The sequence below is a fragment of the Branchiostoma lanceolatum genome, chromosome 17 (assembly GCF_035083965.1).
Source record: "Branchiostoma lanceolatum isolate klBraLanc5 chromosome 17, klBraLanc5.hap2, whole genome shotgun sequence".
Lineage (NCBI taxonomy): Eukaryota > Metazoa > Chordata > Leptocardii > Amphioxiformes > Branchiostomatidae > Branchiostoma > Branchiostoma lanceolatum.
The window spans coordinates 20,230,584-20,244,452 of NC_089738.1; the positions used below are offsets into that span (position 1 = coordinate 20,230,584).

Genomic DNA, 13,869 nt, shown 5'->3' on the forward strand with positions numbered 1-13,869 from the left:
ATGTGGCCGAACAAGCACTGTGAAGAAAAATAACAAAAAAGGGCTTTGACTTGACTTGAGTTGAATATAACAGTTACTGATCTGCAGAATTGTTTCAACTGCAAACTTAAAACACAAGAAAAGCCTCATTTTCCCTTTAATTGCAAAATTAGGTCCCTGCAAAAATAAGTGAATTTTCAGTAAAACAAGGTTGGATCAGCCAGTAGAACACAAATTCCAACGAGACATTGTCAACTCTCATCATAGATCTGTAGAGGTTCCAAGATTAATAGCCTAACTCAAACCCCGAGTAAACATACAGAAAATAAAAAAGGTTTGAACAGGCAAATTATGAGTGCCACTGAGACAAACACTCATCATGCATCTGTGGATACTCAAAGCCAAAGCTACGCTACCCCAAACCCTCATGGGCACAACTCACACTCAGGTAAAACAATAAAACAAGGTTATATCTGGCAAGAAGATCTAGAACACTTCCGCAGAGACACACGCTCATCAATCACATAATGTAGAGGCTCCAAACTAACCCAGCGGGCCGCAGGTATCAAACAGGGTTGGGTCGGGTTAGTGGAACACTTCCGCGGAGACAAACTCTCATCATAGATCTATAATCAAACGTCAAGTAGATGTACAGAAAATAGACAAGGTTTGAACAGGCCAGTACGTAGACCTAGTTTTGCTGAGACAATCACTCATCATACATCTGGCTTTCAGCTAACACTAACCCAAACCCTCGGAGGAATGCACCGTTATAAAACAAGGTTGGATTTATCAGTAGATCTACATGTAGAACACTTCCGATGAGACACACGCTTATCAATCACATTATGTAGCAGCTCCAAGCTAACCAAGCCGGCTGCAGGTACAGCTTTACCCGCCAAAGGGGATTGGAACCCACAGATTTTCACAGAGGTTGGGTTAGGCTTGGTAAGTAGAACATTTCCACTGAGAGAAACCGTCATCATGCACATGTAAGGCACAAATTCAATCTAAATCTGTTACAGAATAAAAGGACTCTTTTTACACAACCAGGAGATTTATTCAACCGACGTTTATCTGTAAATCTGTTACAGATATGAAACAGTATTAGATCCAGTGTTCTCACCAGGATTTTTTCACAGCATAGGGGTCAGGTACTAAAGGCCAACTTGCGCAGCGCAAGTCACAGAAAATTGTAAAATTCATAACCCAATGAGACACTATTTCTTGCATTTTGAGGGATAACTTTTGTGAAGTAAAGTTTTTCCTCTGTCACAGCCTTATTCTAAAGCAAAATATTAACTTTTATAAGATTTATGTAGGGTCTCAAGGTTCTTCCCAGAAAGAAACACCCCTATGCTGGTTGAAACACAGCATAGGGGTCCAAATCACAGCATAGGGGGCCAAAATCACAGCATAGGGGGCCCCTATGTTGAAAAGGCCCGGCGAGAACACTGAGATCAGGTAAACAGATCTAGAACACTTCCACTGGGGCAAACCCTGAGCATCATGCATGTGTAGCGGCTAAACGCTAAGCCGGCAGCACCACAGGTACAGGACTGGGCTTCAGGAGACACTCCATTGAGACAAACCCTCATCATAGAGGCCCAGGTTGAGAATGAAAACCACCTAGTATCATATTTGTTACTCCAAACGTATAGAAAATGAAATGCATTTTGTAAGATTGAGACTGTACGTTATACAGAGTCACATACGTGATTTTATATTTTATCACTGCGAAATACAGAATACTGTAGGGGAGAACACTTTCACTTATAAACAGACAACACTGTGGATGAACACTTTCACTGCTCAGGTTTCAACTCTCACTTGCTGTGACCCATCTGAGATAGGCACCTTTCACTTTCACCTGTATTATCATGATGATGTATTAACTGATTATTTATTTTTGCTGTAATTTATTTATTTATTTCCCGTGACACCCCCCCTCCACTTGGACCCCTGGGAAGAACGGACATGTATATATAATGTATATGTACAGGCCGACAGGGCCTTCCAAGAAAAATAAAGGTTTACTACTTACTACTACTACTACTTTCTAACAGGATCACAAGCCCAGGCACAGAGGGTAGATCAGCTGATGTACGACAGGAGATGGACGTGGGAAATGACTCTTACCTTCCCTTTGATAATGGAAAGTTTAACAATAAAAACATGGTGCCGAAACTAGGAGCAATCAGAGCTCACTGAAAAGCCATTCTATAGGAAATGTTTGAGTTATGAATGAATTGAAAACATTACACTTTGCATCTTTCAGCACCCTATCAACTGTACTAGCCAGGTGTAACTCATTCCAACTTCATATCACCTGTTTTAGCTTTCAACTGCCCTAAACGCACCTGTTACCTGTCACCTGAACACACCTGTCACCAGAACACACCTGTCACCTGAACACACCTGTCACCTGAACACACCTGTTACCTGTCGCCTGAACACACCTGTCACCTGAACACACCTGTCACCTGTCCCATGATTTTCTCACCTGGCATCCTGGCCACCTGCAGACAGGTGTACAGCTTCTCATACTGCTCGTCCGCCGGCAGGTGTTCTTGTGTCTGGCCAGGTGCCGCCGACGTCTTATTCAACTCCTTCAGGTGTTCCTGTGTCCTTCCAGGTGCAGACAACGTCTTGCCCGACTGCTCAAGGTGCTGATCAGGTGCAGCACAGGTGTGCGCCGGTCCATCCCCATGTTCTCCCATGTCTGTGCTCTCCCCACCCCTCTCAAGGACCCCGCGGCTCCCAGTGCCTCCGTGCCTGTTGTCTGTTTGCTCCCGCTCGCTTGCAGGGCTCACATCTGCACAGCCATGGCCGTGTGGGCTTTCTGGGCTCCCATACTCATCACTTGCCTGACTCAGTCTGTCAGTTTGCACTGGGTCCTGAGTAGGTGAGTCCGGAATGGAGGGGGGTACATTGGAGGGGGGTGCACTGTTGTGACCGGAGGGGAGTGCATCTGACCCCTCTAGGGAAACTGTTGTAACTTCTGCCATCTCTTGCTGAATGGCGAGGCCCCGAGGAACACAGAAAGAAAGAAAGAAAAGAAATAAAATTTTAAGAACATGTAAATGTGATTATATTCAAAACTGGGTCAGATTCTGTTTCCCTAGCAAGTAGCACACAGACAAAAATCTGCAAATTGGTCGGTTTCTGGGTATCGGCATGTCACATGTATGTGTCATGTGTCACCGGGGTGTGACAAGTGAAAGCATGTCACCTGTGAATATCAGACCGGCATGTACCACGTCACCTAGGCTCACCTGGTTAGAAAGGTGTCAGCTTTACCTGGACACGCCCTGTCAGCCCCAGACTCAGCAGCAGACTACAGACAGGTTTGTTTGTAGGTCAAGTTCAGCTGCCAGGTGAGGCAAGTTTGTGCAGTAATCTCAGGTTTGTTCTGAGACGGTAGCTGAGACGTCAGCGAGTGGCTCCATGTCGGTCCTGTTGTCTTCTGTCGTTACTGACATGTGACGGGAGTTCCACACAACCACTGGTCAGGCGGGTTGGGCAGGTTTAACACAATGGTGCGGTTCACAGCACAGAACAGGGCGGGTTTAAAATACTGCTGCGGTTCACAGCACAGCATAAGGCAGGTTTAAGACAAGGATGTGGTTCACACCACTACACAGGGCCTGGCTTAAAACAATGGTGCAGTTCACAGCACCAGGCTCAGTTAGTAGTCTAAAAAGTTTTGATTGAACCTTTGTTTATTCATGAGAAGCTGAAATTGGCCTGCAAGCTGCTTTTCATTGAGGTCATGAGGGCAGAGTTAAAGGGTCAAACAAAATATATAATAAAGACACAGTTTACATGATTTACAGTTTTACAAGAACACTTCAGAACTCCTCACAGGGCTGGTATCAAAATGTTCACAGGAAAATTAACAAAAAGATACTTTAAACAAGTAAGGCTGCTATCCTATAAACAATTAGCTCTCTATTCAAACAAGACTGGCAGGTTTTCAGGCCATTAGCTTACAGCTATTAACAAGAGAAAACAACAATAATAGAGATCTTGCTTGATAATAATGATAATAGCTACGGGTAACTATGATCATTATGACTGGCCAGCTTCTAAAGCAGTGTCAATCAATCAAAGTTTGGCAAAGAAATAATCAAGTAAAGCAACAGGAACTCAGTATAAACAAACCGTCACAAGAAGTTAGTATTAAATTGAAAGGTTATGAAACTGATACTACTATTAAGTACCTTTAGTTATAGCACACCTCCCATGTCAGACAGTGTTTATAACAACTACAGACGTTCTCCTGCCTCTGAATAACTACAGACGTTCTCCTGTCTCTGCTCTCTGCAGAACCAGACAGGAGTCTGACCTGTTGGCCGGGCCAGCAGCGGCCTTCTGGGCAAACACAGCAGCTATAGATAGGGCATGGGGGACAGGCAAACACACACAACTCCCCACAACTCCAAACCACTGCAGGTCTAACCCCACAACTCAAAACTACCGGCCTGTACACCAGCTAAAGATAGGCTGGCATACGGGACAGGCAAACACAGGTCTCCCAAAAACTTCTCAGCACCAAACTACCAGCCTGCAAACCAGCTATAGATAGGCCGACATGGGGACAGGCAAGCACACACAGATCTCCCCACAACTCTAAACTATTGACCTACACACCAGCTTAAGATTAAGGCTGGCATCGCAGGAAAGCTAACACACATCTCTCAGCACAGACTAAAACTATAGCTCAGTGATCTGACTCTATACACCAGCCCAATATAGGTCTGAGTAAACACACACAGGTCTCCACGCAACTTCAAACTACTCACCCTACACACCAGCTAAAGATAGGTCAGCATCACAGGGAAGCAAACATGCACAACTTACAAACCTATCTGATATTGGCTGCCTGACCATATACTCAGGAGCCCCAAAGATAGACTGGCATCGCAGTAAAGCAAACACACAAGTCAACACCAAACTGCCAACCCTGACTTTAACCTGACGATCCTTTGGGGTGTAAATGTGTAAAAATTGTCAGTAAAGAACACTTACTAAATAATAGTAATGGAGCTTTAACTATGAATTAACTTTTAACTATGACTAAAATTGGGAATTCACATCTGAGTTCATTAGATAACAATCAAGGTTCCTAGTCAATTGTCAGTGAACCCAAACCACCTAGTAGTCAACTTCTCAAGTCTGTTCTAAATTGCACTCTTACTAAAGCTTCATATCACTAGAAACACTGAAAGGAGATTTAATATTGATCATTAAAGAAGTGAACTAATTCATCAAATCAAGATCATCAAAACCTTATATTACAAACCTAGGCAACATGAAAAGACTAACTTAAGGATGAATGATGACATTCCCATTAAATATTCCACACCTTTGTGACCACAACTATAACAGCTTGGGTCATGTAAAGAACAGTTCAACCCCACAGTCAAGTACCAACGTTAGTACAATTAGCCCAGTCTGGCCATTCATTAAAATCTGCCACCTGAAAAATTAGCTGTGACACAAAATAGACTCCCCCTTGAGTTTATAATAGACCCCCCCCCCAGGTTACAATGGTTTAGGCGCCCAGAGAAAGTGCTGAAGGAACAATAGCAGATTTCATGCTCTGTCGCTCAACCCGACAGTTTCTATTGTTAGTCGATAAACGGCCAACAAAGGAACATGTGACAACGTAACCGGACACCAAGGGGCCTGGCGGCACACAAATATACCTAGACGGGGTGAAAATAGCAAAAAAAGAGGCTCGGATCAGTGAAAGTGCAGTAAAAATGGCAGAAATGCACTAAAAATGACCAGGAGGAGTTGGTTATAGTTTCAGCTGAAGTTAGGGTTTGTATGTGTTTATTTGTTCTTTTCTATTCTATTCTATAAATTCATTTTACTAAAAATGCAACGCAGCAATGCACAGGTATTGTATGTGTTTGAACTTTGCATTAACTTGAGCCTCTAATAACATGACTCATGGGTTCATTATCAAAAGAGGGGGGGGGGGGGATTCAAAGTGTTGACTTTGCACCATAACTCAATAAACAGTCAATATCATTAAGACATGTGCTCCATGGATCCTATAATGCTATAAGGCCCTATACCCCAGGCAGACAGGACACAACCCCACAGCACAGGAGCTCCTAACAGTATCTGTGATGCTACTTTAGCAAGTAAGGCTTACTGGACTGAAATTATGAAGTTCAACTGTTAGACAAGAATAATTAACCAGATTTTGAACCAAGCTGAGGCATTGTGTATGGGTTTAACTTACCAGGCTTTGTACCTTAAATTGAATAAAACCTTCCTAGAACAAAATTCCTAGTAAAACGTTAACTCCCAGTTTGTTCCAAAGCGGTAAATGACCAAATATACACCACTTGAAACCAAACTACAGAAATTATTATGACTTCATCTACAGAACAAAGTACAACTAAAAGCACACTTAAAGCCTGGATGTTTCAACTCTGCAGGAGAAGTTTGTGCCTCACAGTCAAAAATAGTCAAAAGTCAAAAAGATCTTTATCGGCATTTAGCAGACAATCAACACAACAGTATGAATTACAGCTAATCATCACAACATTGATTTAAAAATATTTATAATGTTCAAGAGAGACGACTTATTAAAGTTCAGCAATTCAATGATTATTACAAATGCCCCCCAGCCCCCCTCGGGTGTACAGCCAGAAATTTTCCCATGACTTAAAGCAGCGTGAGATTCCAGGTATTCAGGACAGGTGGAGCCAAGCATGTCTCCATGGGTTCAGGTAACATCACTTAATACCTGTCAGGTGTGTTCTATACCTGCAGGTTACCTCAGGTGTGTTCCTCTACCTGCACGACTCTTGCCTTAGGCAAGGCTTCTCGGTTTTAACAATTCAACATCAATAATGTTATATCCTGTTATGTCAAGTAAGTAAACAACTGTTTTAACTGTGTAGAAACTGTAGAAACAACCAAGCATTCAAATACCCACATGCAACCTGAAAACTACAGAAAAACATCAACAACCTGCACTATGTCAAGCTGAAAGGATACCAAGGATAGATGTTATTGATCACAAAATACATACACTGGTTATAAAGTAATTTGAACCCTTAAATTACTAAGAAACATGCTGGACTTGGGCATAGTGTAGCTGCAACAATTCTGAATCAGAAGTCATGGGGTATTTAAGGTACCTTTTATTTTGATCTTTTGATTATTATAATAAGTTGTTGGAACTTCTTAAATGAACCAAAAGGTCTGACAAAGATTCCTCTAAGAGACTAGTCAAGAATATCTTAAGACTAAACAAAAGTAAAATTGACAGATCTGTCAGCACCGGAGCCCGGCTGTCCTGAAGTGTTGACTAAACAGAACGAGTGCCTCTCCTGAACCGGCCTGTCATGTGGAACGGTCGGGCTGTGACAGGGCAGAAGTATATGCACCGGCGCCATTTGGGGGTTCAGCCTTTCAAAACTAAATACCTGCAAGCTGCTGCCTCTAGAACCAGTCTGTGGCAGTCCTTATACATTATAGCATGATCTGAAGTTCGGCACTACCAAAAGACAGACCATTTCACCATTATAAAGGAATGACAGACCCTTTGTCAGTTCACACCAAAGATAAATCACAACCAGACTGTTTCACTACAAGTACAACAGAAATCATGACTGTTTCAACACAAAATGATCTGAAGTTAGGCACTACCAAAAGACAAACCATATATCACTATGACGGAATGACAAACCTTTTGTCAGTTCAAGCCAAAGTTAAATCTATAGAAGCCTCTAAGTTAGTTATTTCAACACCTAGTCTAAATACAGGTGCCTTAACTTAAGAACCGGTCCGTGGAAGTCCTTATAGAATGATGTGAAGTTCAGCACTACCAAAAGACAAACCATATATCGCTATGAAGGACTGACTTTAAACCTTTTGTCAGTTCAAACCAAAGTTAAATCACAACCAGAATGTTTCGCTACAACAGAAAGCACGACTGTTTCCTCACAAAATGATCTGAAGCTCAGCACTGCCCAAAGACAGACCAATTCACCATTATAAAGGAATGACAAACCTTTTGTCAGTTCACACCAAAGTTAAATCACTACCAGACTGTTTCACTACAACAGAAACCAGGACTGTTTCAACACAAAATTAATGATAAATCGCAGCACAATGAACCTGTGTGAACAACAGAGGCAGGCGGGATTACAAACCAATATGCAGAACAACCTGCAGTCGGACACTGTCAGAAAACAACCTGCAGTCGCACACTGTCAGAAAACAACCTGCAGTCGCACACTGTCAGAAAACAACCTGCCTCAACAGGACAGGAGTCAGGCATAGTTAACGTGTCACCCCCAAACGTAATCGTTACTTTAGCTTTACTATGAATGTTTCCATGTACATGTAACTACATGTACTCACAACAAACGAACAACTTCCCAACAGGAAAGTCACAGACCTTTTATTACATACTAGTAAATGGAAAGATTGCAAAAAAGACTGCCTTATATATAGGAAGAGAAATTACGTAGTTTTAGAGTCAAACATAATTATTCCTTTTGCTTCACTATGAATGGAATTAATCATGGCTGGCTGTTTCAAACTAAAACTATTCACAACAAACACTGACTTCCCCACAGGAAAATCACAGCCCTGCTAACGCCAGCGTACAGACTGCGAATCACAGCACTAAGTAAACAGCCGGCAGGTGTGCCTGTGTCAAGTACGTAGGGTTCTGTGAGAGGTACGTACGGTTCTGGGCGTCGCGGTCAAGTTTCTCACAGGACTTCAGCAGCGAGAAGAAGGCCACCATTTCCGTCTCGTCGATGTGAGCCCCGACGCAGGCGTCTGTGGCCATGTTGGCCATGCTGGGCCCCTCTGGCCCGTCCATGGTGGCTCCCACTAACTTCACAACTGGGACCACTTCAGCCGAACACGCCGTTCCCACACAGCTGATGGCAGTTGGACCGTCCCATTACAGCCCAGCAGGGGGGGTGAACTTGTCTGCCCCTCCTACTGTGCCAGCTGCCCCCTCCCAGGGCCGGTGGGTCGGTCCCAGGTGACCTCTACCCTTTGTCTAGCGGACACGCTTGTTTAAGACCCAGGGTGGGCTTAGAACTTATTTTAGGGAACAGGTGCATCGGTGCACGTAACCTAAATATCTAGGTGCACAGAAAAGATTAAGATGTACAACATGTACAAATGTCAGCAAAACCTGATAAAAACTTTACTGCTCCTCTTTGGAACATTAATTTGAAATTCATGGCTAGTCAAGTAGAACAAGAAAGGTTTCATCATTCTGATACTTAAATGTCAAGAATGTGCTATATGCTAGTTACAATGGTACCATTATGCACGTAACCCTATACAGATATCTCGGTGCACCCACAGTCTAAAATTAGGTGCACAGCTCCAATTTTGGGTGCACAAAAGGTCATGATCATGACAATCATCATGCACGCAGTCTTCCCTGCCCTGCTGTGGTAATGACTGGAGCACCCCTCCTGCTGGGGACAGTGGTACAGTCTAAACAAACGGGAGCAGCTTTGTTTGCACAGGACTGTATACTGGCATAGCATGTAGGACAATGTACAGGGGTGGTGCTGTATATCATTAACATACAGGATACTGTATATCATTAACACACAGGATACTGTATATCATTGACATATAGGATACTGTATATCATTAACATACAGGGTACTGTATATCATTGACATATAGGATACTGTATATCATTAACATACAGGATACTGTATATCATTAACATACAGGATATTCTAAAGGGCAAGTATGGCACAACAAACAGGACAACATTCAGGGTGGTGTAGCATAACTTACAGTTAACATAGAGCACAATGTACAGACTAGTGTCAAGCGTAACAGTTAACATGCACCTGACAATGTACAGGGGTGGTACTGTATATCATTACCATACAGGATTTCCTAAAGGGCAGGTATAACAAACAGGACAACAGAGGACAATGGTCACAGGGTTGCTATTGTATAACAGTATACAGCCGACAATGTACAGGCTAGTGTAGCATAATACACAGGGCAGTCCTAATGTGTACAGGACTTAAATGGATGGGAGTAAGTAATGGCATAGCACAGAGGACAATATACTGGATGACAGTGGTATTGAATGAATGAATGAATGAATGAATGGATGGATGGATGGATGGATGGATGGATGGATGGATGGATGGATGAATGGATGGATGGATGGATGAATGAATGAATCCTTAGTTTGTATTGTATATCATTAACATGTACAGGATAATGTACACACAAGTATGGCCTGACAAAGCAGTCTTAGCCTTGTTTGAGCAGGACTTACATATCCCGGATCTCGGACCTAACACACAGAACTATGTAATGTACATAACAATGCCAGTATAGTATAACACAAAGGGCTTGGCAGCACTCACAACAACACAGCAACATGCAGGGCAGCAACCTGGCTTTGCCTGAACAGGACTTACAAGCCTAGGTTTTACACCTGTACAAGGTGCGACAGCTTCAGTTTCATAATGTGATAATGTACCTAGAAGTTAGAACATCACAAAGTACATATGGCATGACTCAAAAGGACATGTATCAAACCCATCCGGGATGGCAACAAATGAACACGCATGTATGCCAAAAACTCAAGCAACTGAATGAAATTTGAAACAGTCAGACGTTTCAGACAGCATCAGCAGGGAAGGGAAAAACTGAAGAATCAGGTTTTAAACGATGTACATGTAGCAGCCATGGCAGCAGTGGCTACATCATGTAACGTTACAGCTAAAACAGCAAAATGCCAGAACAAGTTCCCCTGACTTTGGTTCTTACGATGCAGTTCTGAATCAGTTCACATTATTGCCAGTACGGATGCCCGTATTGTAATGTTACAGCACGTCAGATCAATACTTCCCATATGTCATACCCACGTCCGGGGATTTCTAGGAAACGATTGCAAAAGGGGAGAATTGCGAGGGAGAAGAGAGACCAAGCTGGGGAATGGTGTGGAAGGGGGGTTCCTAGCCTGACAAATCGCACTCCTAGCGGTCGGCCAGTCCTGTAACCGGGGTCATTAACCTCCGGCCGAGAGCTTGTGTAAACACAGGCTAGGGGGATTCCATGGTGTGGAATTTTGAAGAATTTTGATTAAAAATAGGGCATTCTAAAGGCTTCTCGAGAAGGAAAATTACTACCAGCCAGCTCACAGTTGAAGACTATATTCACCCCCTGAAACTGTGTGCACCGAGGTACAGACTTTCCCTCAGACTCTGTTTTCGTGCTTATCTTTCACTTCAAACATTAATCCACTGATCTAACTCTATTCTAAGAACCAACAAATTAGACAAGTCTATAGCTAGCCATTCTGCACTGATGGGGCCAGGTGATTACAACCTTACTTCACAACTCCCCCCCCCCCTCAGGCTGTCTCCAGGACCCGTCCCTCCAACCCCCCCCCTCAGGCTGTCTCCAGGACCCGTCCCTCCGTCTCTTGACGAAAATCTGCTTTTAGTACCAAAAAAAATTATTATTTCCAAAAAGTCTGAACTTCAAGACATGAAATTGAAGAAATTGAATTTTTGTAAGCTTAAAATGACCGACTTAATAACAGAAATTGACAACATGGGCTCCCAAGCAATGAGTTGTACGGAGATTTGAAGCCGGAGACAGCCCTGGCCCAACCTCCATCAGATTACATGTATCAAAGTTACATTATGATTCACTTCTTTTCAAAAAAAGTATTTTCCTTCTTCTGCATCATACATCTCAATAAATCCCTGACAACTGCTCCCCAAGTCTCTGTTTCCATGTTTGAAAATTGACGAGGTTTCCAGGACGATGATACTTAGGCACAGCTAAATCCCACGACTGATAGCAAACAGGCCCGGGACTGCGTGGGTAAATCTACCGGGTTGGCGTGAGCTACAAAAGGCAGCGGAAGTCGGATATCAGCCCGGAGAATCGCGATAACGGGAGGGAGATTGCGATCGCGCACCCCGCAATTATCCCACAAAGGCAGACGGCTCCCCGTGTGGAGGAAGACAGACGCAGGCAGGATGGGGAGGAAAATGTGAACTTTGTGAGATGAGTAAAACCTTCAAAGGTCACACATCCCTGTACAGAGCCTTTCAAGGTCACTAGTGATATGAGTAAGACCTTCAAGGTTACAACTGACATGTACAGAGCCTTTCAAGGTCACTAGTGATATGAGTAAAATCTTCCAAGGTCAAAGCTGATATGTACAGAGCCTTTCAAGGTCACAAGATATATGAATAAAACATTTCAAGGTCATAGCTGGTATTTACAGAGCCTTCCAAGGTCACTAGTGATATGAGTAAAACCTTCCAAGGTCGCAGCTGACATGTAGAGCATTTAAAGGTCACAGCTGACATGAGTAAAACCAAGGTCAGGGGCTACATGTTACAGAGATATCTAAGATAATTGTGATGTTCTCCAGCCAGTTACAAGGTACTTCTAGGTGACTTTTCTTTTCTGATGACGGACAGGAGGAAACCTGCCCAGGCCATGATTGACATGTGCATCCCCCCCCACTGCCCATATAAGGGCGTGTGTGTGGCTGCAAGGCTGACTTGTGTGAAGGCTGCTCTGCGGCTGATGGATGGAGACACAGATGCAAGAACATGCAGATCAATAGGACTGCACCGCTGTGACTGGCGCATAGACACACCGCCAGAACAAGGAAAAAATTACTCAGGAGACTGGAGTGCTAGGCAGTTTTTTGTGACTACCAGAAGCTGGACCAAGACAGAGTCAGTTGCACAATAGATAACTAACGTTAGTCAGAGGCCAGAACGGTCAGATCTACTCTACTGCCTAGCGATATCCCAGGTGCTGAGGTGCCAGCTGTTCTGCATTGTCACTGACTAGTGCTATCCTTGGTGCTGAACTAGTGCTATCCCTGGTGCTGAACTAATCCGATCCCTGGTGCTGAACTAGCGCTATCCCTGGTGCTGAACTAGCACTATCCCTGGTCCTGAACTAGCGCTATCCTTGGTGCTGAACTAGTGCTATCCCTGGTGCTGAACTAATCTGATCCCTGTTGCTGAACTAGCACTATCCCTGGTGCTGAACTAGCACTATCCCTGGTCCTGAACTAGCGCTATCCCTGGTGCTGAACTAGCACTATCCCTGGTGCTGAACTAGCGCTATCCCTGGTCCTGAACTAGCGCTATCCCTGGTCCTGAACTAGCACTATCCCTGGTCCTGAACTAGCGCTATCCCTGGTCCTGAACTAGCACTATCCCTGGTCCTGAACTAGCGCTATCCCTGGTCCTGAACTAGCGCTATCCCTGGTCCTGAACTAGCACTATCCCTGGTCCTGAACTAGCGCTATCCCTGGTGCTGAACTAGTCCGATCCCTGGTGCTGAACTAGCACTATCCCTGGTGCTGAACTAGCACTATCCCTGGTGCTGAACTAGCGCTATCCCTGGTGCTGAACTAGTGCTATCCCTGGTGCTGAACTAGTGCTATCCCTGGTGCTGAACTAGTGCTGAACTAGTGCTGAACTAGTGCTATCCCTGGTGCTGAACTAGTGCTATCCCTGGTGCTGAACTAGCGCTATCCCTGGTGCTGAACTAGTGCTATCCCTGGTGCTGAACTAGTTCTATCCCTGGTGCTGAACTAGAACTATCCCTGGTGCTGAACTAGCGCTATCCCTGGTGCTGAACTAGTGCTATCCCTGGTGCTGAACTAATCTGATCCCTGTTGCTGAACTAGCACTATCCCTGGTCCTGAACTAGCGCTATCCCTGGTCCTGAACTAGCACTATCCCTGGTCCTGAACTAGCACTATCCCTGGTCCTGAACTAGCGCTATCCCTGGTGCTGAACTAGTCCGATCCCTGGTGGTGAACTAGCACTATCCCTGGTGCTGAACTAGTGCTATCCCTGGTCC

General features: G+C 44.1%; 1 protein-coding gene across 10 annotated transcripts in view; it reads right to left on the reverse strand.

The window, feature by feature from the left end:
* Window positions 1-13,869, reverse strand: part of LOC136423644 (guanine nucleotide exchange factor DBS-like) — a 161,788-nt gene that overhangs the window by 133,774 nt on the left and 14,145 nt on the right. Inside the window, exon 1 of one of the 10 annotated variants that reach the window (XM_066411898.1) lies at window positions 8,704-8,926. The exons of the other annotated variants lie outside the window; for them this stretch is intronic. Within the exon in view, the coding sequence (XP_066267995.1) occupies window positions 8,704-8,842 (139 nt within the window). The 5' untranslated portion in view covers window positions 8,843-8,926. Of the gene's footprint in view, window positions 1-8,703; window positions 8,927-13,869 lie in introns of those variants that run through there. 10 annotated transcript variants of the gene reach the window in all.